Genomic DNA, 27,560 nt, shown 5'->3' with positions numbered 1-27,560 from the left:
TCCAATCATTCAGCCTCTGCTCAAACAGCACCAATAAATAACAAAGGATGCATTGATTAGTGTATTGAACCAAAACTGTCATCCTTTAACTCCTATTCATTGGTTATAGATATGCCCTTTGGAACCACACAGCATCAATCACTTGCATTCAAACAGAGAATCCTTCATATTTTGAAGAAAACTATCATCATCCTCTCCCCTCACCCTGGAGTTCTTTGTCCTCCAGTTCAGCATCTACAACCATTTCTCCTACTATAGAGCTCCGAACCCCTGATCCATTCTTGCAGCTGGTAGCTTGCTTCTAGGTCTGTCTCTCAGAAGAGAACAAAATGATGGCAAATGTAGAATCGCCAGTGTAGAAGATACTAAAACTGTCACCTGTTTTGTTCTGGGCATGACATGTCTGTTAATGAATCCTGGGATGGCATTAGCTTCTTTTGGCAGCTAAAATCACATCGTTGACTCATAAAAAAGATTACAGTGGGGGTAGCTAGATGGCACGGTGGATAGAGCACCGGCCCTGGATTCAGGAGTACCTGAGTTCAAATCCGACCTCAGACACTTAACACTGTGTCTGACCCTGTGTGACCCTGGGCAAGTCACTTAACCCCAATTGCCTTACTAAAAAGAAAAATAAAAAAGATTACAGTGCACCAAAAATCTCAAATTTTTCCCCCACTGAACTGTTTTTAATTCATGTCTTCCATATCATGTCATTGCATGATGGATTTTTTTAAACTCATGTTGGACTTTAAATTTATCCATACTAAATATTATTTTATTAAGTTCATCCCCAAATTATAGCCTGCCAAGATCTTTTTTGAATTCTGTGCCCATCATTAAAGGTACTAGCTGTTGGAGAAGCAGTATGGAGTTTTAAATAACAACAGCAGAAGCTAGCATTTATAGGGTGTGTTAGGGCTTGCAAAGTACTTATACAAATAGTATCTTGTTTTAGCCTAACAAGAACCCTGGTAGATTGGTGCTATCATTCTCCTTATTTTGTAGATGAGAAAACTGAGGTTAAGTGACTTGCTCTGGGTTAAACAGATAGTAAGGGTCAGAGACCAGGTTTGACCTCACGTCTTCCAGACTATAGGCCCAACAACAGCCCATCCAGTACACTTCCTAGCTGAGAACTGACTTCAGGGTCAAGAAGACATGGGTTTGAGTTCTGGCTTTGTGGTTCACCTGGACAAGTAACTTAACCACTCATTGTCCTCCAGACAACTCTCTAAGACAAGATTCTTCTCTTTCTCTCTCTCTCTCTCTCTCTCTCTCTCTCTCTCTCTCTCTCGTATGTGTGTGTGATGGACCCCTTTGGCAAACTCTTATATAAAGTATACAGACCCCTTCCAGGTTGATAGAGATCTAGTCACCTCAAATTTTGGATGTAATCATTTCAACCAGTCCCAATTCCACCTAATTGTACTCTCATCTTACCCACATTTTTCTCTTCTGTTAACAAGGATATTCTCCTGTGTCACCTAGCTCTATTGTCACAGAGAATAATGAGACTGGAAAGAGTTATCCAGCTATGTAGAGACTTTGGAAGAACCCAGCCAGAAAGAAATGTACTAATGTTCGCATGGTCAGACTGAATGTAGCAAATTAAAATGTCACTGGTCTGCTGTGGAACCCCTGAAGTGCTGAAGTCACTGGACTCTCTCAAACTTCTTGGCATTTTTGGTTTTGACCCTGCTTAAAATTTTGCATCAGTTTTCGCTTCCTATTTTGGGTGCTTTTAGGACTGCAAATACAACATCTTACAACTCTCAACTCCTTGGCCTGTCTAATTGGTTCTAGATTGCAGGGTTTTTTTTGGGGGGGGGCGGGGGTGAGGCAATGAGGGTTAAGTGACTTGCCCAGGGTCACACAGCTAGTAAGTGTCAACTGTCTGAGGCCAAATTTGAACTCAGGTCCTCCTGAATCTAAGGCTGGTGCTCTATCCACTGCACCACCAAGCTGCCCCTAGGTTGCAGTTTTTAATTCACAACTCCTTACACAGGAATTTAGGTCTTTTGGTGCTAACTCCAGCATTATTCCCATTATGGCACATTTTGAGCAGATCTATAAGTCTCTGGACAAATAGTTTCTCCTGCGATATACTCTACAATATCCCTTATAAGTTTGTCATGGGGCAGCTAGGTGACACAGTGGATAAAGCACCCACCCTGGGTTCAGGAGAACCTAAGTTCAAATCCAACCTCAGACACTTGACACTTACTAGCTATGTGACTCTGGGCAAGTCACTTAACCCCCATTGCCCCACAAAAAAAGAGTTCGTCATATCAGTCCCCTAAATCCATTATAATCTTGGAAAGTGGCTCTAACATCTTTGTGCTACAATTTTGTTTATAACATGGGTTTGCTCATCTTTGGCCATTGGAGTCATACCGGAGTTATATTCCCAGCTGGGCTACTTATCATTTCTGTGTCCCAGGCCAAGTCAGTTTCCTCAGATGTTAAATTAGGAGGTTGGGCTAGGTGATCTTTGAGGCTCCTTCCAGGAATTCTAATTCCAATGACCCTAACGTGTCGTGGAATAGAATCAGACTTTGTATTGTTATTTCTTTATCTGGAAAATGGAATAATCATGCCTTCCCTCCCAGTGTAGCAAGTGATGAGGACTATGGGCAAGGGTGCATTGTAAGGCATAAAACATTGTATAAATATGTCATTATCCTTTTTGTTGCTTCATAGGAATATCATATACTGGTGTGCACATTAATATTTTGTGAAGGATAGCACAGGCATTCGTCAGAAATATTGTGAGTTCAGTTCCAGACCACTGCATCTGCCTAATATGTCAGTTCTCACCAGTACTGCCTTCTCTTGGCCCCACTACATCATTCCACTTCCATCCCATTTCTCTTTTTCCCTTCACTGCAGAACTTGTCAGTTCTAATTTCTTTTCTTTCTCAGAACCCATTTTCCCTCAAACCCTTGAAATCTGTCTTATGACCTCATCACTCTCCTGGAATTTATTTCTTTAATGTTAGCATCTATAAAATGGGATAATAATAGCAACTACCTCCTAGGGTTGTTGTGAGGTTTGAATGAGATCATATTTCTAAATTGCTTAGCACAGGGCACAGTAGGTGCTATATACTATTCAGTTGTGTACAACTCTTTGTGACTTTATTTGGGGTTTTATTGGCAAAGATACTAGAGTGGTTTGCCACTTCCTTCTCTAGCTAACTTTCATGATGAGTAAACTGAGGCAGACAGTGTTAAGTGATTTGGGTCACACAGGTGGTAAGTATCAGAGACTAGACTGGAACTCAGAAAGAGAAGTCTTCTGGACTCCAGGCCTGGCACTCTATACACTGTGACATGTAGCTGCCCTAGGTGCTGTATAAATTCTTTCTTCTTCTTCTTCTTCTTCTTCTTCTTCTTCTTCTTCTTCTTCTTCTTCTTCTTCTTCTTCTTCTTCTTCTCCTTCTTCTTCTTCTTCTCCTTCTTCTTCTTCTCCTTCGACTTCTTCTTCTTCTTCTCCTTCTTCTTCTTCGACTTCTTCTTCTCCTTCGACTTCTTCTTCTCCTTCGACTTCTTCTTCTTCTTCTTCTTCTTCTCCTTCTTCTTCTTCTCCTTCTTCTTCTTCTCCTTCTTCTTCTTCTCCTTCGACTTCTTCTTCTCCTTCGACTTCTTCTTCTTCTCCTTCGACTTCTTCATCTTCTCCTTCGACTACTTTGTCTTCTTCTTCATCTCTGTCTCCTCCTCCTCCTCCTCTTCTTCTTCCTTCTTCTTCTCCTCCTGTTCTTGTTGCCACCTTCTTGGCACAAAAACCTCCTCCTTTGTTTTTTCCCTCTCTGCTCTGCCACTTTTTAGTATATTTTTCGTACTGCTGCCGGCTACTCCAATTCTCCTAATGCATCAATTTGGTCATAGTACTTTTTTGCTGAAAATGAGCAGTGTCTCTCTAATGCTTACTCAATGATATTTGGAATTCTTTTTCCGACATCCAGGGTCCTCCACACTCTGGTACCATTCTGCCTTTCCAAGTTTTTCTCTTGTTATTCCTCTCTCCATGGCCCTACTCTCTGTACTGGACAGCTTCCACACATATCCTGAAATCTCATGCTTTCCTCACGTTGTTCACTGTGCCTGGAATGTCTTCCTCATCCTTCTTCACCTGATGAATCCTTTAGAGCCCAATTCAAATACTTTCTCTGCCATAAAACCTTCCTTAATTTTCTAATTGATAATTACTTTTCCTTTGAATATCACATAGATTTTGTTGTGCAATTCCTCCATGCCCTTATGTAACAGCAAATCATATAGTTATTTTTGTTTCTGTCTTATCCTGCTAGGCTATAAACACCATGACAGCAGGGACTGTATTTTATTTAAACTTTATGCCTCCCCCAGTGCTTTGCCAACAGTAGGTGCATAGTAAATATTTGAAAGATTAGTATTAGCAGAGGAAAAGTCATAATGATCCATTACATCTACAAAGTACCTCCTCAGAGGATTTTTGGATATATTATGTCATCTATGCATATTTAAGTTGACCCATCCAGGATCATGTAAGGACACGATGATGCTGTCTTGGCTAGAACCCAGTTTCCTTTTCATAGTCTGATATTTAGTCTTAGAATCATGGAACTTAAGAATATTGGAACTAGATAGGACTTTATAGGTCATCTAGTCCAATCTTTCCATTTGCAGATGAGGAAACTGAGGGAGAAAGAAGTTATTTTCCCAAAATCATATGATGAGAAGCAGAGCTAAGATTAGAAACCGACCTCCTGACTCCCCATCTAGTATTCTTTCTGGTTATTTTAAAGGAAAGTCTGTTTTGCCTTTCAAGTTTATTCCCAGCCTTTAGCTTCAAAGGAGGATGTGTAGAATGGACACTTTTACTAAAAAGTTTTCAGACACATACATTTTTTAAAAATCCCCTGGAAAACCATAACCCACAAACACCCAGAACTCAAAGGACCTGAGCTGAGCAGCCCAAACACCAATGCCTGGATGGAACAATGGAATCCATTTACACGTACATCCCATATAGTCTCTGCCATGTACTAGAGATTTGTGTATTCTGTGTTTCCCGATCTGTAAAGAAGGAATCGAGTTCAGCGTTGTATAAGCTTCTCTGACAGCCCAGCAGGATATGGCTCCACTAAGCCATTGGATTCAGCTCATTATTCTGTTCTGTTCCATTCAACCCGGCAAACATTTAGGAAACTTTTATGAGCAAAGCATTATAGGTGAGATGCCTTATTGCACCTGATAAAAGCAAGCGTGCTCTTCTGAGCAAAGACAGCTAAGGGACAGAATGTGAACAGACAAGGAAGCCATGTGGGATTGGGAAGAGACCCTTTAAAAGGCTCTGATGACCAGATCCTTGGAATATCCCCTTCACTCTCCTTCCCTTTTGCTTTTTTGAGATTATACCTGATCATGAGCTTCAAACGGAGGCTTTTTGGAATGATGAGGCATAACAAGTGTGATTCTGGGGAAGGGGAAAAAGGAAAGAAGGGGTAAAAGAGGATGTATTTCTGTGCTGCCATGCTCACCTTCCCTTCAAGAGAAGTCAAAAAGGAGAGATCTAAAATACTGTGAGTAAAGAAATGCTGTTCCAGGCTAAGAAGAACACATGGAATTAGAAGTAGAAAAAGCAGGTGATTCAGTAAAGGGCAAATGCATCTTGGAAATCAGCATGAACCACTTCAGTCCATGATTCTCAAAATGCCAGGCTTGTTCATAGGTGACCACTGTGTAAGTGGTAGCCTTTGTGGAGGGCCCACCCTGGCCCTTGTTAGATATTTATACAAATTACTTCTTTGGATGTGTGTCTTATCCACTGTACCCATGGAAACAAGGATACCAGAGGGCTGCTCTGAAGGACCTGGGCAGGCAGCTTTTTCCCCTACAGAGTTCACTAGGTAAGGGCCAAAATGGACTGGGGGGGGGGGAGGCAAAGCAGAAAGAGAAAGAATGGTAATGTTTGCCAATACCATTCTGCAACTTAGGGGCTGCCTAAATCCCACATTTTAGCCACGTTCCAACAACTGAGGATCTCTGTCTCTGACCTTGATAAATTCCTTGATAAAGCGGTATTTACCAGGAGCTTCCAATATCACCTGAGCCCTCCCAGCCTTTAATGTATAAACTGCTTCTCCATCCATCCCCATTTATTATCCTGTCTGTAACTAGACATTGCCGCCAGAATGCATCCCCTGCGGAAACTAGGCCTTCCCACAGCAGGATCCAACAAATCCACTTCAATGGGGCACCATGCAGGTTTGTAAAGAAGCAGGGATGCCTAATATCTCTCCCTGTGACATCTGGAGAAGGACAAGTAAAGACCAGCTACATCCATGGGCTGCCACTCAGAGTAGCTTGAGAGTCGATTCACTTGTCCAAACCTCGTAGGTTGCTCTTATGAAGGTACATGGGAGTTATCTCCTCCTGTTCAGGGCAGAGTGTTCCCTTTACTCTTGAAAGCCAAATTGCTTTCAGTCCTTGGGACCCTTTCATTACCTTTTGAACGAGCTGGTGCTGATTTGCAGAATGTGTGTTCTGCATAGCTTCTCAGTCCTTTCACACCTGCCCCCTCAGTTCTCCATAAAGTATGAAAGAGGGTGAATGCTGCTGTTTGCCGAGAGAAACTATCTTTTAAAGTAACACTTTGTTCAGTGATTATGGTAGGAGGACACACTGCTTAAAATATTACTTGATGCTCTTGGGGGGAAGGTAGATCAAGAAAAGTACCTGGATCTGATCAGTGGAAACGGGGAAACGTTTTCTAAAACACTAGAGGGCATGGCAGCCCAGGTCCATGGGAGAGTTAGTCTTCAGTGCACACAACAGCTCCTGGCCTTGTGGAGGCTGGGATCTTTCCCCATGTGCCTATAACATTGCTGAGTTTGGCTTTTATACCTGGGTATTAAATAGTGGGCACCACCAGCAAACAAAGAAGAGCTGGAGTGTTTGATTTCCTCTGGTGGGCAGAGGTTGGCCAGTCCCCCCGATGCTTTGTCTGACCTTGTCCCTGTGACTCATAGCAAATTTCAGTGTCCGGCTGAATTGGCACTACAATTGGCAGGAAGTAGAGATCCCCTTTCTCTGCCCCAAGCCTCTCTCATGAATGCCTGCCTCTGCAGTTTGTTAAGCCGGGCATAGAAACGAGCAAACTTCTTCATACCTTTAAACTATCTCTTCTCTAACTACATTAAAGCATTTGCCATGATACAACTAAAGAGATCACTGTCATCTGAAGATATTCTGAATGCCCTAGTTTAGTGATTGAATTCGCTAGGCTTTCTATCCCGGCTTTGCATTGTGCAAGTTGCCTGAATCCCAAGATGAACCGATGAGCTCTTGGTACCTCAAAAATCTTCTCTGCCTTTTTCCACTTTGGCTAATCTCTCAGTGCACATCTCTTATCTTTTATCCATATTTGGACATCTCTGCTCACCCAGTTAGTTTTAGGATCTCATTTTTCATCACTTATCATAAGTATAATTTGCCATAATCATTTGATAAGAGGATGTATAGAATGGGCACTTTTACTAAAAACATGTCATACATCTACTTTAAAAAAACAACACTCTGGAAAGCCTACTAAATCCTCTATGTACAGAGCTGCAGAATAGAAATTCTGTTGGAAAAACATTTGAAACAGAGAGTATGAAGGGGTGTGGTCAGGGATGACAAATGTTCTGGTTTGGCTTAAGTATAGGCTACATGTAAATAATGAGAGACAAAACAATAGTGGCCAGATTAGGATAGAGTTTTGGAGCACCATGATTTTTATACTAGGGATTTCAAATTTGATCTTAAACACAATGGAGAGCTATTGAAGCTTCTTGATATAGTCACATGATAAGAGCTGGGCTTTAAGTATTCCCTGTTTCTAAATTTACTCATCCACTGTGTGGCATCGGTGCCCCACTACAGTGTTGAGTAGACCTTGGTATTTCATCATATGTCACATCACAAATCAGTGGGTTCAGGAACCTCTAAGGTATTGTTGTTGTTGTTGTTGTTGTTGTTGTTGTTGTTGTTGTTGTTAGGGGATGCAGTGGATAGAGTACCAGCCCTAGAGTCAGGAAGACTTCTTTTCTGAGTTCATATCTGACCTCAGACACTAGCTGTGTGACCCTAACAAAGTCACTCAACTGCATTTGCTTTAATTTCCTCAGCTGTAAAATGATCTGGGGAAGAAAATGGTAAACCACTCACTCCAGTACCTTTGCCGAGAAAACCCCAAACAGGGTCACAGAGAATTGAAAACAACTGAAAATGACTGAACAATGACAACTCTCAAATTTACTCATTCGCTCTGTATGGCAATGGTGCCTCACTAGTATGTTAAATAGACCTAGGTCATTTGTCACATGTGTCACATCACAAATCAGCAGGTTCAGGGACCATTCAGGCATAGTTAGAACCAGTCCGGTGTGTTAGGAGTGACTGCATTAATGTTTCCTGGGAATATTCCTGTTGGTAACAGGTGTGAAATTCCCAGAGACCCAGAAAAAGTTTGGCCATTGATGTGTCATATCCTGGGTACTAGGGATTAGTCTCCTTCCAGACTAATTCTGGGCATGCCCATCCCCCAAGAGACACAACATTCTCTCCAGTGTAAGATATCCACAAGCCTACAGTGAGGTAAAATCAGTGTCCTGGGGATATCTCCTATCTCTAGACAGGTAGACATCCATAATACTTTAGTCTCTGTTCTACCACATACCATCATAAGTTTAGATCTTAAAGGGCCTTTAGTAGCTCTTTTGGTCATTACCTCTTATTTTATGGATGAGGAACTAGACTCACCTTAGCTCACAAAAATAGTCAGTGGAAGAGCTGAGATTTGAAAGCTGGTCTTCTAACTTCAAATCCATCTGTCTTTCTACTATATGATGCATCTTCTTGCTGTAAACCAAGGGGATACATAAACTTCAATATCTGAGCTTACTTAGTTCAACAGTGAACATAAAGTATTTAAAATGTGCAAGGCACCATGTGAGGTGCAGAGTATACAGAGATGGGGTGGGGAGGGATGGCATGGTAACCATAAATAAGCATGATATAAGATAGATTATGGTTTAAAGGAGAGACCCAGGAAAAAATACTGTCTGGAAATCTGAGCCTACCCACATTTTTGTAGCATCAAATAAATAATTGGAAAGAAAGTAGATGTCTATCAATTGGGTAAAAACTAAATAAACTATGATATAGGAATAAAGTAGAGAAGTTGTGCAGTAAACAATTACAAGTATGATGAATGCAAAGAACCATAGTGTTCACACTTCCAGTTCTTCTTTTCTCATCCTTCCTGCCTTTTCTGCTTTCCACCTCCATCCCCTCTCCTGAGCACATGTTCTTCCCAAATCCTCTGGATAAAACACTTTATTGTAATAGACTTTCGAGTGGGTACTTCAGGAAATGATTACAAAACACTCAAAGCATCCTGGGTATAGAGGGTTTAAATTTTTTATTTTAAAATGTATCCCCGGGGGCAGCTAGATGGCACAGTGGATAGAACACCGGCCCTGGAGTCAGGAGTACCTGAGTTCAAATCCGGCCTCAGACACTTAACACTTACTAGCTGTGTGACCCTGGGCAAGTCACTTAACCCCAATTGCCTCACTAAAATAAAAAAAAAAAAAGAAAATGTATCCCCAAAAGGGGGCTAAATTTTACCAGTTTTCCCTTTCTTTTTCCATGTTGTTCTATAAACCCTGACAGGAAGCAGAAGGGGGAAAAAAGACTCAGGGAGCCTAACTCTACCGCTGTACAATTTTTAAAAACCCTCTCTGATGAGCAGAAACAGCAGGTCATTGTTCCAACTTTGAATAGTTCCCACTTCTCCTAAACAATGAATTTTTAAAATTATAGATAATAACTTTTTCTTTGCATGTTTCAGAGCCATGCCCACATTTCAATGAGAGAATGGATTTAAAACAATAACTGAAAGTTGTAGGGGTTTTTGTTTAGGAGTAAGATTTATTAATACTATAGGATAACTGATGCAGGTAATCCACAAATCAATTAACAAGCATTTATTGAGTAATTAGACAGCTAGATGGTGGAGTGGATAGAGTGCCTGGTCTGGAATCAGGAAGACCTGAGTTCAAATCTAGCCTCATACACTTACTAGCCGGGTGACCCTGGGCAGGTCACTTAATCTTGTTTGTCTCCGTTTCCTCATCTGTAAGATGAGCTGGCACTATGCAAGGTATTGGAACTAAACAAAATGTGCAAGGTACTAGGTACTGGAGATACAAAGACACATTTGACATAGTTCCTGCCCTCAAGGAGGTTACATTTCAATGTGGCATGCACACATTTATATAGATAATATTCAAAATGACTACAAGGTCATTTGGGAAATAATTGCTGAGGGGATCAGGAAAGACTTGATGTAGAAGTTAAAACTTAAGCTGAGTCTTGAGTTTAACTATGGGTTCCAAAGGGCAGAGGTGAAAAAGGGATGCATTCCAGGCATGGGGGGCAATCTCAACAAAGGCAGAGGAGGTAGAAGGTTTGGTGTTTGGAATAGTGAGTAGAGTATGAGCAGGGGAATGATGTATAAAAGGACTGGAAGTATAGGAAGGGAGCAGGAGGTTGAAGAGATTTAAACATCAATTTTTTTTATTTGATCATAGAGGAACTAGAAAGATCCTAGAGTCTGGGTAAATGGAGATTGCTATAGTCAGCCCTACTCTTCAGAAACACCACTCTGGTGCAGTTGTATAGAGGTTGGATGGAGGCAAGGAATTTTCCGTTAAAAAAAAAAATAACAGTTAAGTGCTTACTTTGTGCCAAGCATTGGGACAATAGCTCCCATTTCTCTGGTGATGATTTAATATTTACCAGGAAATTTTCTCCCAATCACCCTGTGAAGCAGGTAGTACAAGTATTTTGAATTGCTACTTCCCAGCTCAGGCTTAATGAGGTCAATTTATATGATCCAGGACAAACAGCTGCTGTGTATCAAGAATTTGAACACAAGGCTCCTAAACCCAAGGCCAGTGTGCTTTTCTTTTCATTTTCCCCTTAGAGAATCCCTCACTACTTTCAAGATGCTTCTTAAGTACCTCCTCCAAAAGGCTTTTCCTAATGCTCCAAATGCTGGTGCCATCCAGCTCAAGCTACCATTTATCTGTGTTTATTCACACGTATATTTTTTCATATTTATTCTGTATGTACTTCTGTATGTATATGTTGTCTCCTCCAATGGAATGTAAGCTCCTGGAGTGTGGGGCTTGTTTTATTTATTTTTTTGTCTTTGTACCTCCAGCACTTGGGCACAGTGATTGGCCCATAGTAGGCACTTGCCAAATGATTGTTGATTAATTGATTATATCACGGATGCCCTGTGCCACCCTCTGAAAAAAGGGGAAGAAAAATTCCTCTACTTCTCCTTTATATCTTCTGAATCCAAGACGGAGTTTCTTTCTATTTCATTTTGTTTTCTCCTATCTTGTTAGCTGTCTGACCATAGAGAAAGTAATAAGTATCCAAGTAACTGAGCAATAGAGAGGACCAATATAAAGCACTCAGGAGGATCCTTTATTGAGAATTTGAAGTAAACAACTCATCAGAATACAGACACTGTGGACGGTCTTCTAGGATGTGGAAGTAGCTTAGGGCAAAGCGCCCTTCTTTGCAGCATTGTTTGCTGTGTGGATTATGGGGAATAGGCTTTAGGAAATCTGGGCTCTAGTCCTGGTTCTGTCGCGGGCTAGCGGTGTGATGTTGGTAAGTCATCTATCCTAACTGCAAAATATGGGGGCTTGTGGTCAGCCCTCCTTTGTCCTTGACCTTGACCTTTCTGCAGCTTTTAAAGATTGTTGTCTGTCCTGCTATAGTCTGAGTATTCTTCAATATCATCAAAAACTCTCTTGCTGGGGCAGCTCGGTGGTGCAGTGGATAAAACACTGACCTTAGATTCAGGAGGACCTGAGTTCAAATACAGCCTCAGACACTTGACACTTACTAGCTGTGTGACCCTGGGCCAGTCACTTAACCCTCATTGCCTCATTTAAAAAAAAAAAAAACGAACAAACAAACAAACAAAAAACCTGTTTTAAAAAAACCTCTCTTGCTTTCCCTCCTAACTCTGACTACTCATTTGCTGTGTGCTTATACTTTCCTTGATCCCTTTGTGTGACTATTCCACAAATCCATCTTATTTTCTCTATTGACTGTTTAATTCCCTTTTTATGTTTCCCCTTTTATGAATCTCTACTTTCAGCCTCTCCAATATTCAGCTGCACAAAGCTCTATTCTGAGCCCCAATCTCTCTTCCGAGCTCCAGACTCATATCTCCAGGTGTGTCGATACTGTAGCTTTACCTGAATGTGCTTTCAGCTTATCAAACTCAAAATGTCTGAAACTGAGCACATACCTTTCCCCCTAACCCTGTTCCTTTTTCTAACTTCATTAGCTGTGTCAGTGGTGGCTATGGCTCCACAATTCACCCAGTCTCCTGTCTTCTTTTTTTCTGGTGCAATGAGTGTTAAGTGACTTGCCCAGGGTCACAGAGTTAGTAAGTGTCAAGTATCTGAGGCTGAATTTTAACTCGAGTCCTCCTGAATCCAGAGCTGGTGCTTTATCCACTACTCCCTCCTGTCTTCTTGAACTTAATCTTGACTTTCATCTCACCTACCTATCATATCACTTGTTAATGACCTCTAGAATATATTTTTTCTCATGTCCCTCTATTAGTACCCTAGTACAAGTCCTTATCATCACCTTCGTGGACTTTCCAAAGTCCAAACAGGTTTTTTCACTCCCTTCTTCTCCTTTGAATCTACCTTTCATACCACTTGTTGAAATCTAATGTCTTATGTATTATCTTGTCACTCTACTACTACTTAACTGCTGCCTTTCCTGTAAACTATGAAGCCTGATATTCAAGGTCTTTCACAATCAGATAGCCCTTACCTTAGCCCCTGGGGCAGCCAGGTGGTGCAGTGGAGAGAGTACTGGCTCTAGAGTCAGGAGGATGTGAGTTCAAATGCAGCCTTAGACATTCAACACTTACTAGCTGTATGACCTTGGGCAAGTCACTGAACCCTGATTGCCTCAAACATCCAGGGCCATCTCCAGTCAACCTGATGTATATCATTCCACTGGACCCAGATGGCTCAGGAGGAAAGAGGAAGGCTGGTGACTTTGTGCAGCCCTCCCTCACTTCAATCCAATTCACTGCAAGTCATGCCATCACCTCCCAATGTCATGGTCCCCTTCAAGAATGAAGGACAAACAGCAACAACAACAACAACAACAATAAACAACTTTATTCCATACTGTTGTTCTCTACACATTTTATATTCCAACCAGGCTGCACTCCATCCTCTACCCTTCAAGCATGGACTGTACTTATGCACTGTTGTTATTTTTTTCACAGCATTCCCAACGCCTAGAATACCCTGTCCCCATCTTTGCTTACCTATAAAGCCCAGTTCAAATACCACCTCTTTTAGCAAGTCCTCCCTTCCCCCTTTGCTCTGTAACTCCACAATAATGTTATCCTGTAATATCTTCTGTTGCTGTTTAGTCGTCTCAGTCATGTCTAACCCTTTGTGACCCTATTTAGGGTTTTCTTGGCAAAGATACTGGAGTGATTTGCCATTTCTTTCTCCAGTGGATCCATTTTGTCAGGCAGTTAGAGGTTAAGTGACTTGCCCAGGGTTACACAACCAGGAAGTGTCTGAGGCAGGATTTGAACTCAGGTCTTTCTGATTCTAGGTCCAGTGCTCTATATACCAAGTCACCAGGTGCCTCATAATATCTTGTATTGTGGCTATTTGTGTATTTATTATTATTATTATTATGTTATATCAAGTTACCCACTTTTGTTTCGCACATGAAGCTATAAAGGTCTAGGTCCCAGGTTTGGGGCCTGTTCACTTCACCATATCTTAGGGCAATATTCTATGTACACCCCTGACTTCAGCCATTTTTCTCAAAAACACATGCTCTTTGTTACAAAGGGGATTGGTTCCCAAAGTATCTAAAGCATTCCATCATTAGGTGGCATAGTGGATAGAATTTTGGACTTGGATTCAGGAAGACCTGAATTTGAATCCTGTCTCTAATACTTAGCTATGTGACCTTGAGCAAGTCATTTCATAGCCTCAGTTTCATCATCTGTAAATATGGGAATAATAATAGCACCAGTCTCACAACATTATAGTGAGGGTTCAGTAAGATAATACACACATGTACGTGCATATGTGTGTGTACGTAGAGAAAGAGTTCTTTGCAAACCTCAGAATGCCATATAATTACCAGCTGTTATTATTATTTCTATTACTGGTAAAATAATTAAGCATGCAAATCCTTTGTGCATGGTTCAGTAACCTCTACCCACTTTGAAGGACAGTGTATCTTTGAGACCTTAAGAGTAAATCTGCATGGTCATTTCATACACACACACACACACACACACACACACACACACACACACACATGCACATGCACATGCACACACATATGTTATAAGGAGCCTTCCTTATAACTTAGAAAGACACAGGCAAGAAATCCCATAACCTGAATTATATTCTCTACTTTTGGAGGTTTAATTCTGGCCCTTCCTTCCCCCAATCTGATTCCTTCCTCCCTCCATGACATCACACCCCACAGAGGTATGAATGAGGCTTGGTTGCTGCTTTTGCTCTTGGCAAGGTTTCTAGTCTGGCTTCCTTGTTATTTGCAGCCAGTGTAGAGCAGAGGGAGCAGCAGGGTTGCTCCTTGTACTAAAGAACCATAATCCTATTACACCTACCTTGAATCTTTCACATTAGCTACTTTTAAAGCTGGGGGATGGATGGAGGTGACTCAATTGACTTTTAAATCCTTAAGGGTCCTACTTCCAAAATCCCCATGTGTAAGTCAAGTAGTAGATTAGGCCCCCGACTAAGAAGGCCCTGGCTGCATTAGAGACCTTGCTATTGAGCCTTGTCTTATAGGTATGTGCCCATATGGGGCCTGTACCTCCTAGGTCCCACCATGTCACATTAGATTGGCATGTGATTATGTCTTTTATTGGTGATCCTCGGCAGGGCCTAAATGTGGATGCTTCTTAATGGATTTCCGATCCAGTGGCTTCTTTTTGATCACCCTAGGGAGAACACACTAGGAAATGCAAATCCAGGTGGATTTCAATACCACAGCTTTTGGTCTACATTGAAACAACTGGAAAAAAATGATGAGATCTAAAGTGTACTCTTGCCTATACAATTCTCCATCTGTTATCACACCCATAAAATCTATATTAAAATGTATCTTAACCCAATTTTCTGTTATAAAATATTTTAATTCATCTTTATTCATACAGAGGTTTTAAAAACATTTTATTACTATCTTTATATTTTTTACATTACGAAAACAGTCAGACTAAACCAACTGATACAACAGCACAGTCTTTGTTGTATTTGACATTTATAGTTATCTGGCCTTTGGATTCAACTGTGGTCATTGCATTTATTCTGAATTTAGTGACCATGTTGTTCTCCTGGTTCTGCTCACTCTATTTTGCATCAATTCATAATAGTCTTCCTGTGTTTCTTTGAATTCTTCATGTATGTTCAGCATTTCTTATAGCATTATAATATTCTGTTGTATTAATTATCATCACTCAGAAAATAGTGATTGGTATTTCCCAACACCCAGAAAATAGGATTCTACACAATGCCTGGTTCTCTGAAATTCACAAGAGACTATCTATTCTCTTTCCCTTCTCCCTTACTGATAGCATCTTTGCTTCATTTAATATTTTTCATTGATTCTGTAAATAGCTTGTTTAGTCAACCATTCCCAAATTGTTGGGCAGCCGCTCATTCCCAATTGTTTTCTTACCAAAAAAAAAAAAAAGTGCTTGCTGATTCACAAATTGTCGAGCTGTTTAACTAAGCACCTGAACAAATATAATCTTATCACCTTCCAATTTTTATAGGTGAGCTAGTGGATAGACAACTGGACCTGGAATCAGGAAGACCTGACTTCAAACCTGACCTTTAGCTATGTAACCCTGGGCAGGTCAATTAACCCATCTATCTCAGTTTCCTCATCCATAAAATGGGAATAATAATAGCACCTATCACCCAGGGTTATCATGAAGATAGAATGAGATAGTATTTGTAAAGTATTTTGCAAACTTTAAGATGCTATATAACTGCTAGATATAGTTATTAACTTTCTTTTATTTTCATTTGAGGGTGCATTTTTTTATAACTCTGAATCTGGTTTATCTTCTTTCTCAATTATCATTATTCTTTGTTCATTTCTCCTAGACTCTCCCTCACCCTCTTTTCTCCTCCCCACCAATACCCTCTTCTAAGAAGTGAAGGTAAACACATGGGTTTTTAGAACCATTTTAATCCCTTAAGTCAAATAATGGACATCATTATTTGGGGGGGGGGGGCTTGGTGAGGCAGTTGGGATTAAGTGACTTGCCCAGGGTCACACAGCTAGTAAGTGTTAAGTTTCTGAGTCCAGATTTGAACTCAGGCCCTCCTGAATCCAGTGCCAGTGCTCTATCCACTGTACCACCCAGCTGCCCCCATCATTCTTTTTTTTTCTTTTTTGCGGGGCAATTGGGGTTAAGTGACTTGCCCAGGGTCACACAGCTAGTAAGTGTCAAGTGTCTGAGGCCAGATTTGAACTCAGGTCCTCCTGAATCCAGGGCCGGTGCTTTATCCACTGGGCCACCTAGCCGCCGCCCCCCCCCCCCGCCCCAATCATTATTTTTAATATTACCCTACACTGAAGGAGTAACAAAGGATCCCAGAGATTGAGCAAATATACATCTAGTTAATTATCTCAGTTTCCTTTTGTGCTATGTCAAGTTTTTATTGATAAAAAAATAATCTTTATATCTTGAGGTAATCAACTATGTCATGTGGGAGGAGGCTTTCCATGTTGTAACCTAAATGTGAGAGATAGCATGGTAAAATAGATGAGGCAGCAGACCTTAATTCAGGAAGGCCTGGGTTCAACTCGCACTTCTCAGACACTTACTAGCTGTGTAACCCAGGGCAAGTCATCTCACCACTGAGTGCCTCAGTTTCCTTCTCTGAAAAATGAAGGGGCAGGGAGTAATGGCCTCTCAGGGCACTTCCAGCACTAAATCCACAGTTCTATGGTCCTGGGTATTTTCTTTTCTAAGACAAAGGAAGAGAAGAGGCTGGATTATTTTATTTTATTTTTCCTTTGATTTATTTCATTTCCTTCCACCAACAAGCATTTTTACTTCAACAGTTCCTTTAGGAATTGTAATGGCATAAATCTCTCCCTCTGTTGATTTCAATTTAATGAGAAGAAATTCCCAACCATTTTACTGGCCTGTAAATCTATTTCCATAAACAGCATATTTTGGTCCACTCATATTTTTTTAATATGTTCTTTCCCTTTATTACTTCTTTTCTGCTGCTCCTGTGCAGGCCTGGCCAGAGGACTGTTGATGATCTGGAGATTATCTATGAAGAACTGCTTCACATTAAGGCCTTATCACATCTTTCCACAACAGTAAGTTGTCTTTTCAGTTCAGCAAGCTTTTTGAGTCAATAGAAACGGTCAAGGGATGATAGAAGAGCCCTTTGCTGCCCATTACTTTCTTCTAATATTAATATTTCATTGCTACTACTAATCATACTCCATTTATAAAAGCCGTGTGTGCTGATATAAAGAATCAATCAATAAATCAACAAGCATCCATTTATTAAGTGCCTACTGTGTGACCAGCACTGGGCTAATGACACAATCATTACTCTGAAGGAAATACATTTTACATTCTTTTTTTTTTTTTTTGTGGGGCAATGGGGGTTAAGTGACTTGCCCAGGGTCACACAGCTAGTAATTGTCAAGTGTCTGAGGCCGGATTTGAACTCAGGTACTCCTGAATCCAGGGCCGGTGCTTTATCCACTGCGCCACCTAGCCGCCCTTACATTTTACATTCTAATGGGCAAGATACACATACATATATAAGTATAAACACAATAATTACAAATAAATATAGATTAGTTCAATACAAGTTGGATAAAGTTCTAAAAATCATGCCTTAAGGAGCCAATATGATGTGGTAAAGTCCAAAGTACTCAAAAACTTGGTTTTTTAAAGATGGTAAACTCTAAGAGAGAAGACACTTTCCACTTGCATTTGTATTCTCAGAACTCAGCACAGTTCTTGACACACAGTAAGTGCTTAATAAATGCTAGTCGACTGGTTTTTAAATCAGGTCTTGTAGGAACTTTAAGAAAGGAAAGGAAAATTTGCCCTGAAGAAGCAGGCAGCAGCAGAGTACGGGGTGAGAGAGGTCTGTGGTACAAGAAAACACAAGATTAACCTCGCAGAGCAAAGCAAATCAAATTTAAACACGCCTGCCTATTCTGAATGTTCTCTCTTCTGTTTCTTTTAGGTGAAACGCGAACTAGCTGGGGTTCTCATCTTTGAGTCTCATGCCAAAGGAGGGACCGTATGTAAGTGAGGCACCGTTGTTGAAGGAGCTGACTCATTAGAGATTCTTAAAAGCACACGCCCTGAGAAGCCCAACTGGCAGCTTCTCCATTCGTGGAGCCCAGTGGCCATTTGGGAGAGGAGGGTGGGGCATGCATGAAGCTTTTCTATTTCTAGCTCTCCGTTTGCATGATTCTGCCCGTCATTAAGCTTCTAAAGCATATGGCCTACAAGTACTCTCACTTCCTATCTAGACTGGCTACAGAAATCGTAAATGATGCCTGAAGCATGGGGGGATTGGACAAGTTACCTCTAGGATTCTTTTATTGTCCTTGTTTAGTGGTGTAAGACTCTTCATGACCCCATTTGGGGTTTTCTTGGTAAAGATATTGAATAGTTTGGTATTTCCTTCTCCAGCTCATTTTACAGCTGAGGAAACTGAGGCAAACTGGGTTAAGTGGCTTGCCTAGAGTCACACGGCTGATTTGCACTCAGATCTTCCTGACTCCAGGCCTGACGCTCTGTGCCACCTAGCTTCCCCATGAATCTAAACTAGCTCTCCCTGACTACCCTTGCCAATAACTAGCTACTGGTCATTCTAACTCTCTGGGGCTCTTATTCTTCATCTATGAAATCCTGAAGTTGGAATAGATGATCTCCAGTACTTAGAGGTTAAAGGACTTGGCTAGGGTCACACAGCTAATATGTGTCAGAAGCAGGACTTGTACCCAGGTCATTCTGGCTTTGAGGCTGGAATTGTACCCAGAGTGAAAGGGGTTATTAACCTTTTTTAATGTGAAGGAACCCTTGGCCAGTCTGAGGAAGGCTAAGGACTATTTAGAATAATGTTTTGAAGGCATAAATTCCCTTCTAGTTCTAATATTTTTTGTGACTCCATGGTTGTCCAGTTGAAACTATATATATAACCCTTCCCTCCTCCACATGTTTCCATCCTTTAAGCTCCCTATGTCACAGTTGCCTTGTCTGTAGAGTTAGGATAATGGGCATATAACTGGCTGTTATGAGGAATGTACATTATAAACCTCAAAGTGTTAGAGCATCCCAAAAGTCTTAGGGCAATTAACCTTAAAACTGCCCTAACACTTTTAGGACAGCCTATATAAAGGTGAGCTTTAAAGTCATAAGAATGGAAGCTCAAAGAGTACTTAGAGATCATCTAATTCAAACCTCTTATTTTCCAAATAAGGAAACTGAGGTCTAGAGATATTAAGTGATTTCAAACCCAAGTCCCTTACCTCCATATCCAGTGCCAACAAGGTGGTGTAGTGGGTGCCAGGCCCAGAGTCAGGAAGAATTGAGTTAAAATCTGGCCTCAGACATTATTATTTTTGCAGGGCAATGAGGGTTAATTGACTTGCCCAGGGTCACACAGCTAGTAACTGTCAAATGTCTGAGGTCGGATTTGAACTCAGGTCCTCCTGAATCCAGGGCTGGTGTTTTATCCACTGCACCACCTAGCTGCCTCCTGGTCTTAGACATTTACTATGTGACCCTGAGCAAGTCACTTATCCACTGTGTGCCTCAGTTTCTTCATCTACAAAATGTGCGTAATAACAGCAATTACCTCCCAGGGTTGTTGTGATGTTCAAATGAGAAAAAAATTGTAAAGTGACTGGCACATAGGAAGAGCTATAAATGTTAGCTATTATTATTGATACCAAACATTTTTTACATTTCCCTCAAAACTATAATTAAAAAATTCTTTAGAGATATACTGATTTTTGCTGCTTTATGAAAAACTGGTATCCACTTGGAAAATGAAGGATTACTGCTTAACTGACATTTAATACTAAATGGACAAATAATAGATAAAAAGATAAAGGGCAGAACAAATGGAGAAATGTCTCTTCCTTTTATATGTATTATACTTCAGTACATAAAGGACCCATGATTTCATGAGTGTGGGTACTCCTCTCTACCAATGCCAATTGCAATCTTTCTACACCATGGTAACCTTTGGCATGGAAGCATTTACACCTCTATGACATTAACATGACCTGGTGGCCAATGCCCTAAGGATAAGCCTCTCCATACAGGTAGGCTGTCCCCCTCAGACAATGGTCAGCATTTCCACCTTGGGTAGAACCTACTAAGCTTATATTCCTCTAGATTAAGGATCACCAAGCTATGGTTCCCAGGCCAAACCTTGCCCACTGGCAGTTTTTTTAAGGTCCTCAAGCTAAGAAAGGTTTTTGTATTTCTAAATAAAGTTTTTGTGTATTTTAAAACATACAAACCATTCTTAGCTCATTAGCTGTACAAAAACAGACAGAGGTAGTATTTGGCCTTCATGCCAAAGTTTGCCAACCCCTATTCTAGATAAATAGTTATTAAGGGGAAAAAACCCTAAAATAATATCTGAGAATTTATGACTCCCTCCACACCAGAATGACATAGCAGAATAGGATGTTAGTGGGAGTCCAGGATATATAGAAACAGTTTATTTTAACCTACATGAATAAGTTAAAGTTTTCTAGTCATGTTTTTCCTCTGGAATAAATGTAGAATTTCAGGGTGTTGGTTTTTTAAATGTTTAATTGGATAAGCTAAAATTTATATTGATGTACTTCTATTATTATTCTAAATCCTTGCTTTCTTTTCTACTTTTCCTTTCAGTGTTTAACCAGGGAGAAGAAGGTACCTCCTGGTATATTATCCTAAAAGGATCAGTGAATGTAGTCATTTATGGCAAGGTATTTTTCCCCCTTTTTTGAAACCTTAATATGCTCCATTTGCTGCTGTAATTGTAAGAATTAACGCTAAAGTACTAGCATTGAGTTTGCAACAACACTGTTATCTGATTTAATAAGGAGAATATAGCTTCTCTTATAGAAATGATCCCACTTTATCATGGTGCTGTATGGTATTATCTTTTCTGGTGCTCTCCTCCCTGTTGATTATAGTGTATGAATTTCTTAAGGTAGGTCCTAGACCATGTGAATATAACTCAATGTGGTTTCATCTGTTAGAGAAAGCTAATCTAAAACAGTGTAGAAAGGAAAATGAAACTGAATTCTTATGATTCGCCCTCCCTCAGGCACCCTGAGACAGATAGAACCCAGCAAAATTCATCTATGTTCTTGTGGTTTGAGCACCAGTTGGACTAGTGAGGGGGCTGGGGACTAGGGGGGTGGGGCAGAGATGGGGGGGGGAACAGCTTTCCTGCTCTACCAGTCCCTTTAGAAGCTTCCATTGTGTTTAGGGAGTGGTGTGCACCCTGCATGAAGGAGATGACTTTGGGAAGTTAGCCTTGGTCAATGATGCACCACGTGCTGCCTCCATTGTTTTACGAGAAGACAATTGCCATTTCTTAAGAGTGGACAAAGAAGATTTCAACCGGATCCTAAGGGTAAGCGAAGAACAGGTCTATCTTTGTATAATCACTAGGAACTCCCTCTCCTCAAAAATACATATATTCTTTTAATCTAGATGATCATACTTTGATAAAGTAATACTTTGGGAACAAGTCGATGTTATGACAAATTTAATCACATTTTGAAAAAGAGAGAGAACAGCTTTAAAAAGGTAAAGTAGAATGGTACAGTGGAAAGACCACTGAGCAACCATACCTTAAGTGGTCAGAATTCAAATCCTGTCTCTGTCACTTAAAATACTACCCATGCAGTAGTATGGGCAAGTAACTTAACCTGTCTGGGCCATAGTTACCTCACCTGTAAAATAAGGTGCCCAAAGCAGGATATTTGATTTGTGTGAATGCAAAAAAAATTTCCTTTGTAAAATATTAAATGAATCTATTTTTTTGCATTTGGAATATACATGTGTTATACATATGACGTACATAAATATACATATTATAGTTAAGAGACCTCTAAGGTCCCTTCCAATTCTAGGTTTCTAATCCTATGAGAGGGCAACAAGAAAAAGAAGAAACATAATGAGAAGCAGTGGCATATAGTCGGGAATATACTAGAGCTAATTCAAACTAGCATGAGAGAGCTGATGGTTAAATTTTCAGTGTGGGCATTTAGGTTGCCAAAATCATAAAATGTTACAAATCAGAGGTTGATTTATTATTTAGGTTTGGGGGGGGCAGGGCAATGAGGGTTAAGTGACTTGCCCAGGGTCACACAGCTAGTAAGTGTCAAGTGTCTGAGGTCAGATTTGAACTCAGGTCCTCCTGAATCCAGGGCCGGTGCTTTATCCACTGTGCCACCTAGCCGCCCCTAGTTGACTTTTTAGACTTAAGTGATCTGTTAATAATTCAGATGAAACTTCAAAGTATGTCATGCATACTCCCCCTCCCAGAGTGCCACTTGTTAAACATTGACCAGTACACCCACTCCTGCATTTAGTTCCTCATCACCACCACCTTCTCCAGCACTAATATAGTATTTTAAGGTTACAAAGCACTTTGCAAATATTATCTCAATTTAGCCTCATGACAACCCTGCAAAGTATCATTGCTCCCATTTTACAGATGTGAAAACAGAGTAAGAGGTTACATGACTTGCCCAGAGTCTAAGCCCAGTGCTAGAAGCCTGAGCTTTGTGCTCTTTTCCCCACTTGGTAGAGACTCTTCCTTCCCCAGTCCCCTTCGGTATCTCAGAGCCTCCTGTTTCCTAACTCTTTTCATCTCATGCCAAGTAGAAAGGACCTGATAGGAGACAATTCAGCCTTCTTCCTTACCATTCTCTCCACTCAGTGCCCTCACTCCCTCCAGTGCAGGACCCAGGACCTTCCTGATTGGCCTCCCTTCCCTTTTCAAACACAGAATTACTCTGCTCTTCATCATTTAGGTCAGAAATCCTTAACGTGAGATGCATTCACTTCGTTTTAAAGAAAAATAGCCTGACAACTATTTCAATACAAATCTATTTCCTCTGTAATCCTGTGCATTTTATGTCGTGAATTTAAAAACATAATTCTTAGAAGGGGTTGGTCAGCAGTCAGTCAACAAATATTTGTTAAGCTCCTACCATGTTCCAGATCTTCTGCTAAACACTGGTCCATAGGGCTTCACCAGCACACCAAAGGAGGCCATTTGTCTTTTCTTAACACTCAAAAAAATATTAAGAACAACTGGTTTAATGATAGAGACCAGGACAGCAATGAGACACTGCTAGGGTCACGGAGCCAGTATGTGGCAAAAGCAGGACTGGCTTTGTGCGTGGCACTTTACTCAAACTTTATTTTTGTCATGGATCCCTCCAGCAGTCTGGGGGAGCTGGTGGATACCCTGCTCAGGATAATGTTTTAATTCATAAAATACAAAGGCAAACAATAATTACAAATATATTTATACAAGGGAAACAAATGATTGAAATACAGTTGTCAAAATATTTTAAAAGCAAAATCATGAATCCCAGATACAGAAATCCTTGCACTTTGGCAAACTACCTTTCCTTGATCATTTATACCAAGTTAGTTGAATGTGAGTTTCCATTGAAGTCCTACTCCAGCACCTCATCACTGCATGGAGGAAGTTTGGGGGAACACAGTGACAGAGAGTGCCTGGTGGCCAAGGACCAGTATCGCTGAGTATAAATGCTTTCTTTCTTTCTTTTTTTTTTTTTTTTTTTAGTGAGGCAATTGGGGTTAAGTGACTTGCCCAGGGTCACACAGCTAGTAAGTGTAAAGTGTCTGAGGCCGGATTTGAACTCAGGTACTCCTGACTCCAGGGCCAATGCTCTATCCACTGCGCCACCTAGCTGCCCCCTATAAATGCTTTCTTTATCAGAAAGTTGGCCACTAATGCATTTATTGGCTAATAGTTTCCTATGACACTAATTTTAAAAATTCAAAATGCCCTTTATTTTTGTGTGTCTTCCTTCTATTTCCACAGTGATGGTGATGAAGGGGGAGGGAGGAAACAATTGAGAATTCGTTTTTAGCTAGACCTCAAAAATCAGCTTGAATGTTGGCACTCAATGTTGGGGCAGCTAGGTAGTACAGTGGATAGAGTGCAGAGCCTTGAGTCAGGAAGACTCATCTTCATGAGTTCAAATCTTGTCACAGATGCTTGCTAGCAGAATAATTTTGGACAAGTCATTTAACCCTGTTTGTCTCAGTTTCCTTACCTGTAAAATGACCTGGAGAAGGGAATGGCAAACCACTCCAGGAACTTTGCCAAGAAAACCCCAAATGGGGTCATGAAGAGTTGTATATAACTGAAACAACTGAACAACAACAATTCTCTCAATGTGAGATCTTTGCGCATCAGCCAGTGAGTTGATGTATTGTTTGGTGTTAGAAGCCCCTAGGTTCCAATCCTGACACTGCCATTTACTACCTGTGTGACCTTTGGCAAATCATTTAACTTCTCAGGACCTCAGTTTTCTCATTTGTATAATGAGATGTTGGACTAGATAAGATAGATAAGGTTGTTCCAGCTCTATATCTGGCATTCTCAGAAGCCCCATTTGAGTGTCTGAAGTGTTTCAATTATTTTTTGTCATTTTCTAAATAGATGGAAGAATTGGAATGTGATATGATTTGTATTTCTAGGATGTTGAGGCGAACACAGTACGACTCAAAGAACATGACCAAGATGTCTTGGTATTGGAGAAGGTCCCAGCAGGAAACAGAGCTTCTAATCAAGGAAACTCACAGCCTCAGCAAAAGTATGTTTTCATCCAACCCTGCAATTGCCAGGCAATGATTAACCTTTGCACATGGTATCATCATCTGTACAATAGCATATTCTCGTCGGTGGAAGACCGCTGGACATGTTGCTTTGCTTTTTATTTATTTTTTTACTATAGACTAAATAACACATCGTGTAAGGCATAATGTACCAATTTCTGACCATGTGTAAGGTCTAGTGCTATCTAAAATCATTCTCTGAAGAATATTGCCTTAGACTAAAATCTCTCACTCTTTGTGGTGCTTTAAAGGGGCATCTTTGAAGAAGAAGGCAGGTGAGGGGGAGGAGAAGAAAGGGTATTGGTCAGCTAAGAGGATCAGTAGGTCCTTGCATGATAGAAAGAAATGAGTTTTGGCTCAGAAATTTGGGAATGCAAAGAAGCATTATTGTTTTTCTCAACAGAAGGGATGGCTAGAATTAGAATTTCGTCTGCTGATTATGGGACAGTAGGTGTCAGTGATTTTCGTCAACGCCTACCTGCCTGTTAAATTCAAAACTGCATTTGATTCTTATTCTTCTGACCTTCTATCTGACTCACAGTCTCTTAAAAATAATCTGTTTTAGTTCTGCTTTTATCTGCCTCTTCCTACACAAGATGTCTATCAAATGTATTTGCTTTGCAGAGTTGTAAGACATGTTTGGCTTCCTTAGTAGACTCTAGAAACATGTTTATAGAGAATCTTAAAACATCACTTCAAAAATTGAAAAGGCATATTTTAATATGGAGATTGGCATTAAATGACTGAATGAAAGCAAATTCATGCAATAACCAAATCCTGATGTGATCATTGCAAATATTTTCATAGGTATACTGAACAAATAGGGATCATAGAGTCACAGAATGCTAATAGTTAGAAGGAACTCTCAAGGTCATCTGGTATAACCTCCTCATTTGTAAGATGAAGAAATAGAGGCTTGCCAAGATAGAGTAGCTTACTTAAGCTCCCTCAGTAGAACCAGGACTAAAACTGGAAAATCCAGCTCCTGTCAAAAAACAAAAACAAAAAACCCAAAACATGAAAACCTATCTTCAAGCTTTTAAACCTTCTCTGACACATGTAGCCCATTATAATAGAATTGCTAGGATCTAAAAATGCCAGTATAGATTCATTTTTTAAGTGTTAAGAGGAATATGGGAGTCATTTCTAAATTATGAATACCTGTAGAGTTAAAGTACCAACTTGTTAAAGTGAAGATAAAAGTCCATACCAAACTCACAGAATAGCTATGAGAAGCTATGGTATATACTTAAGGCCATTCCAACATGACTTATTTAAACTATCTTTTGATGAGCTCAAAATGGGAAATGGATAAAGGAAAAGACATTAGCACCACTATTATATATCCCAAGCAAGTTTAACCCATGTAATCAATCTCCACAAGCTGAAGGAGCCTAACTTGATTTCTTGTTAAGCCAGGGAATAGTACAGCCAAGAACACCAAATTAGACTAGAAATAGATTTGTACAGTTTATGGAGAAGTATGGTGAAACATTATCAACAGTATTGTTTCATGAAATAGCAAAGGAAAGTAGAGTGAAAACCAAATTTACTAAAAGCTTTATGAGAGTAAATTTAACAGAGTTGCCTCCTCGACAATGAGAGATAAAACTGGAAGAACAACAACAAACAAGTGAAACATAGAAAAGATCTGTAAAGATTTCTATAACAAACCCTTTTCTCCATCAATTACAGTGGAGCCACCACATTTGGACTCTAACATCACAGTCCCTGATGTGCTTCATGAAATGGCAATAAAGAAAAGAAAGATGAGAAGAATGGCTGGACTAGACCAAGTGCACAGACAGAAGGTCTATGCTGAAGATGACATAATTTTGAGGTTGTTAGGTAATGATTCTAAAAATATTTAAAAGAGGGGAGAAGAGCAAAGGTTAAAATCTGAGTTTTTTGCTATCACCTAAAAAAGTGATCAATAGAAGATTAAAACTTCTCAACCATTTGCCTCCTTTGTCATCTCTACAAGGTTTTTGGGAGAATAAATGTACACAAGGGAATCCTTGATGAAGGTTTGAGAAGGGAATAAGTGGGCTTTCACAAATGATATTCCATACCAGGCAACATTTTCATCGTCACACATGTGACTGAGAGTTGCAAAGAATACAAAATCTTGGGGCAGCTAGGTGGTCCAGTAGATAGAGCACTGTCCCTGGATTCAGGAGGACCTGAGTTCAAATCCAGCTTCAGCCACTTGACACATACCAGCTGTGTGACCCTGGGCAAGTCACTTAACCCCAATGGCCTCACCAAAAGAAAAAAAATACAAAATCTTCTATTTATTTCTTATTGACCATAAAAATACATTTAATTTGATACAGAAAAACTCTACCTTAAATGCTCCCCTCAAAACATGTCTTTTAAGGAGATCTCAAAATCATATAGGATACCTTGAAGTATATAACATCAGAAATAATTTTGATAACCCACTGGTTATTAATATCAAGCAAAGCATAAGACAGGGAGATAGTACTTCCTAAAAGTATCTCCTACCACT

At 40.3% G+C, this 27,560-nt stretch overlaps 1 protein-coding gene across 7 annotated transcripts in view; it reads left to right on the top strand.

The window, feature by feature from the left end:
- RAPGEF4 (Rap guanine nucleotide exchange factor 4) overlaps nucleotides 1-27,560 on the top strand; it is a 355,797-nt gene that overhangs the window by 242,985 nt on the left and 85,252 nt on the right. For all 7 annotated transcript variants that reach the window (XM_043992057.1, XM_043992055.1, XM_043992056.1 and 4 more), the window contains 5 exons: nucleotides 17,412-17,496; nucleotides 18,387-18,447; nucleotides 21,062-21,138; nucleotides 21,648-21,794; nucleotides 24,911-25,026. In XM_043992057.1, the coding sequence (XP_043847992.1) occupies nucleotides 17,412-17,496; nucleotides 18,387-18,447; nucleotides 21,062-21,138; nucleotides 21,648-21,794; nucleotides 24,911-25,026 (486 nt within the window). The remainder of the gene's footprint in view (nucleotides 1-17,411; nucleotides 17,497-18,386; nucleotides 18,448-21,061; nucleotides 21,139-21,647; nucleotides 21,795-24,910; nucleotides 25,027-27,560) is intronic.

The sequence above is a fragment of the Dromiciops gliroides genome, chromosome 3, assembly GCF_019393635.1.
Source record: "Dromiciops gliroides isolate mDroGli1 chromosome 3, mDroGli1.pri, whole genome shotgun sequence".
Lineage (NCBI taxonomy): Eukaryota > Metazoa > Chordata > Mammalia > Microbiotheria > Microbiotheriidae > Dromiciops > Dromiciops gliroides.
This window is presented reverse-complemented; position numbering and strand designations above follow the sequence as displayed.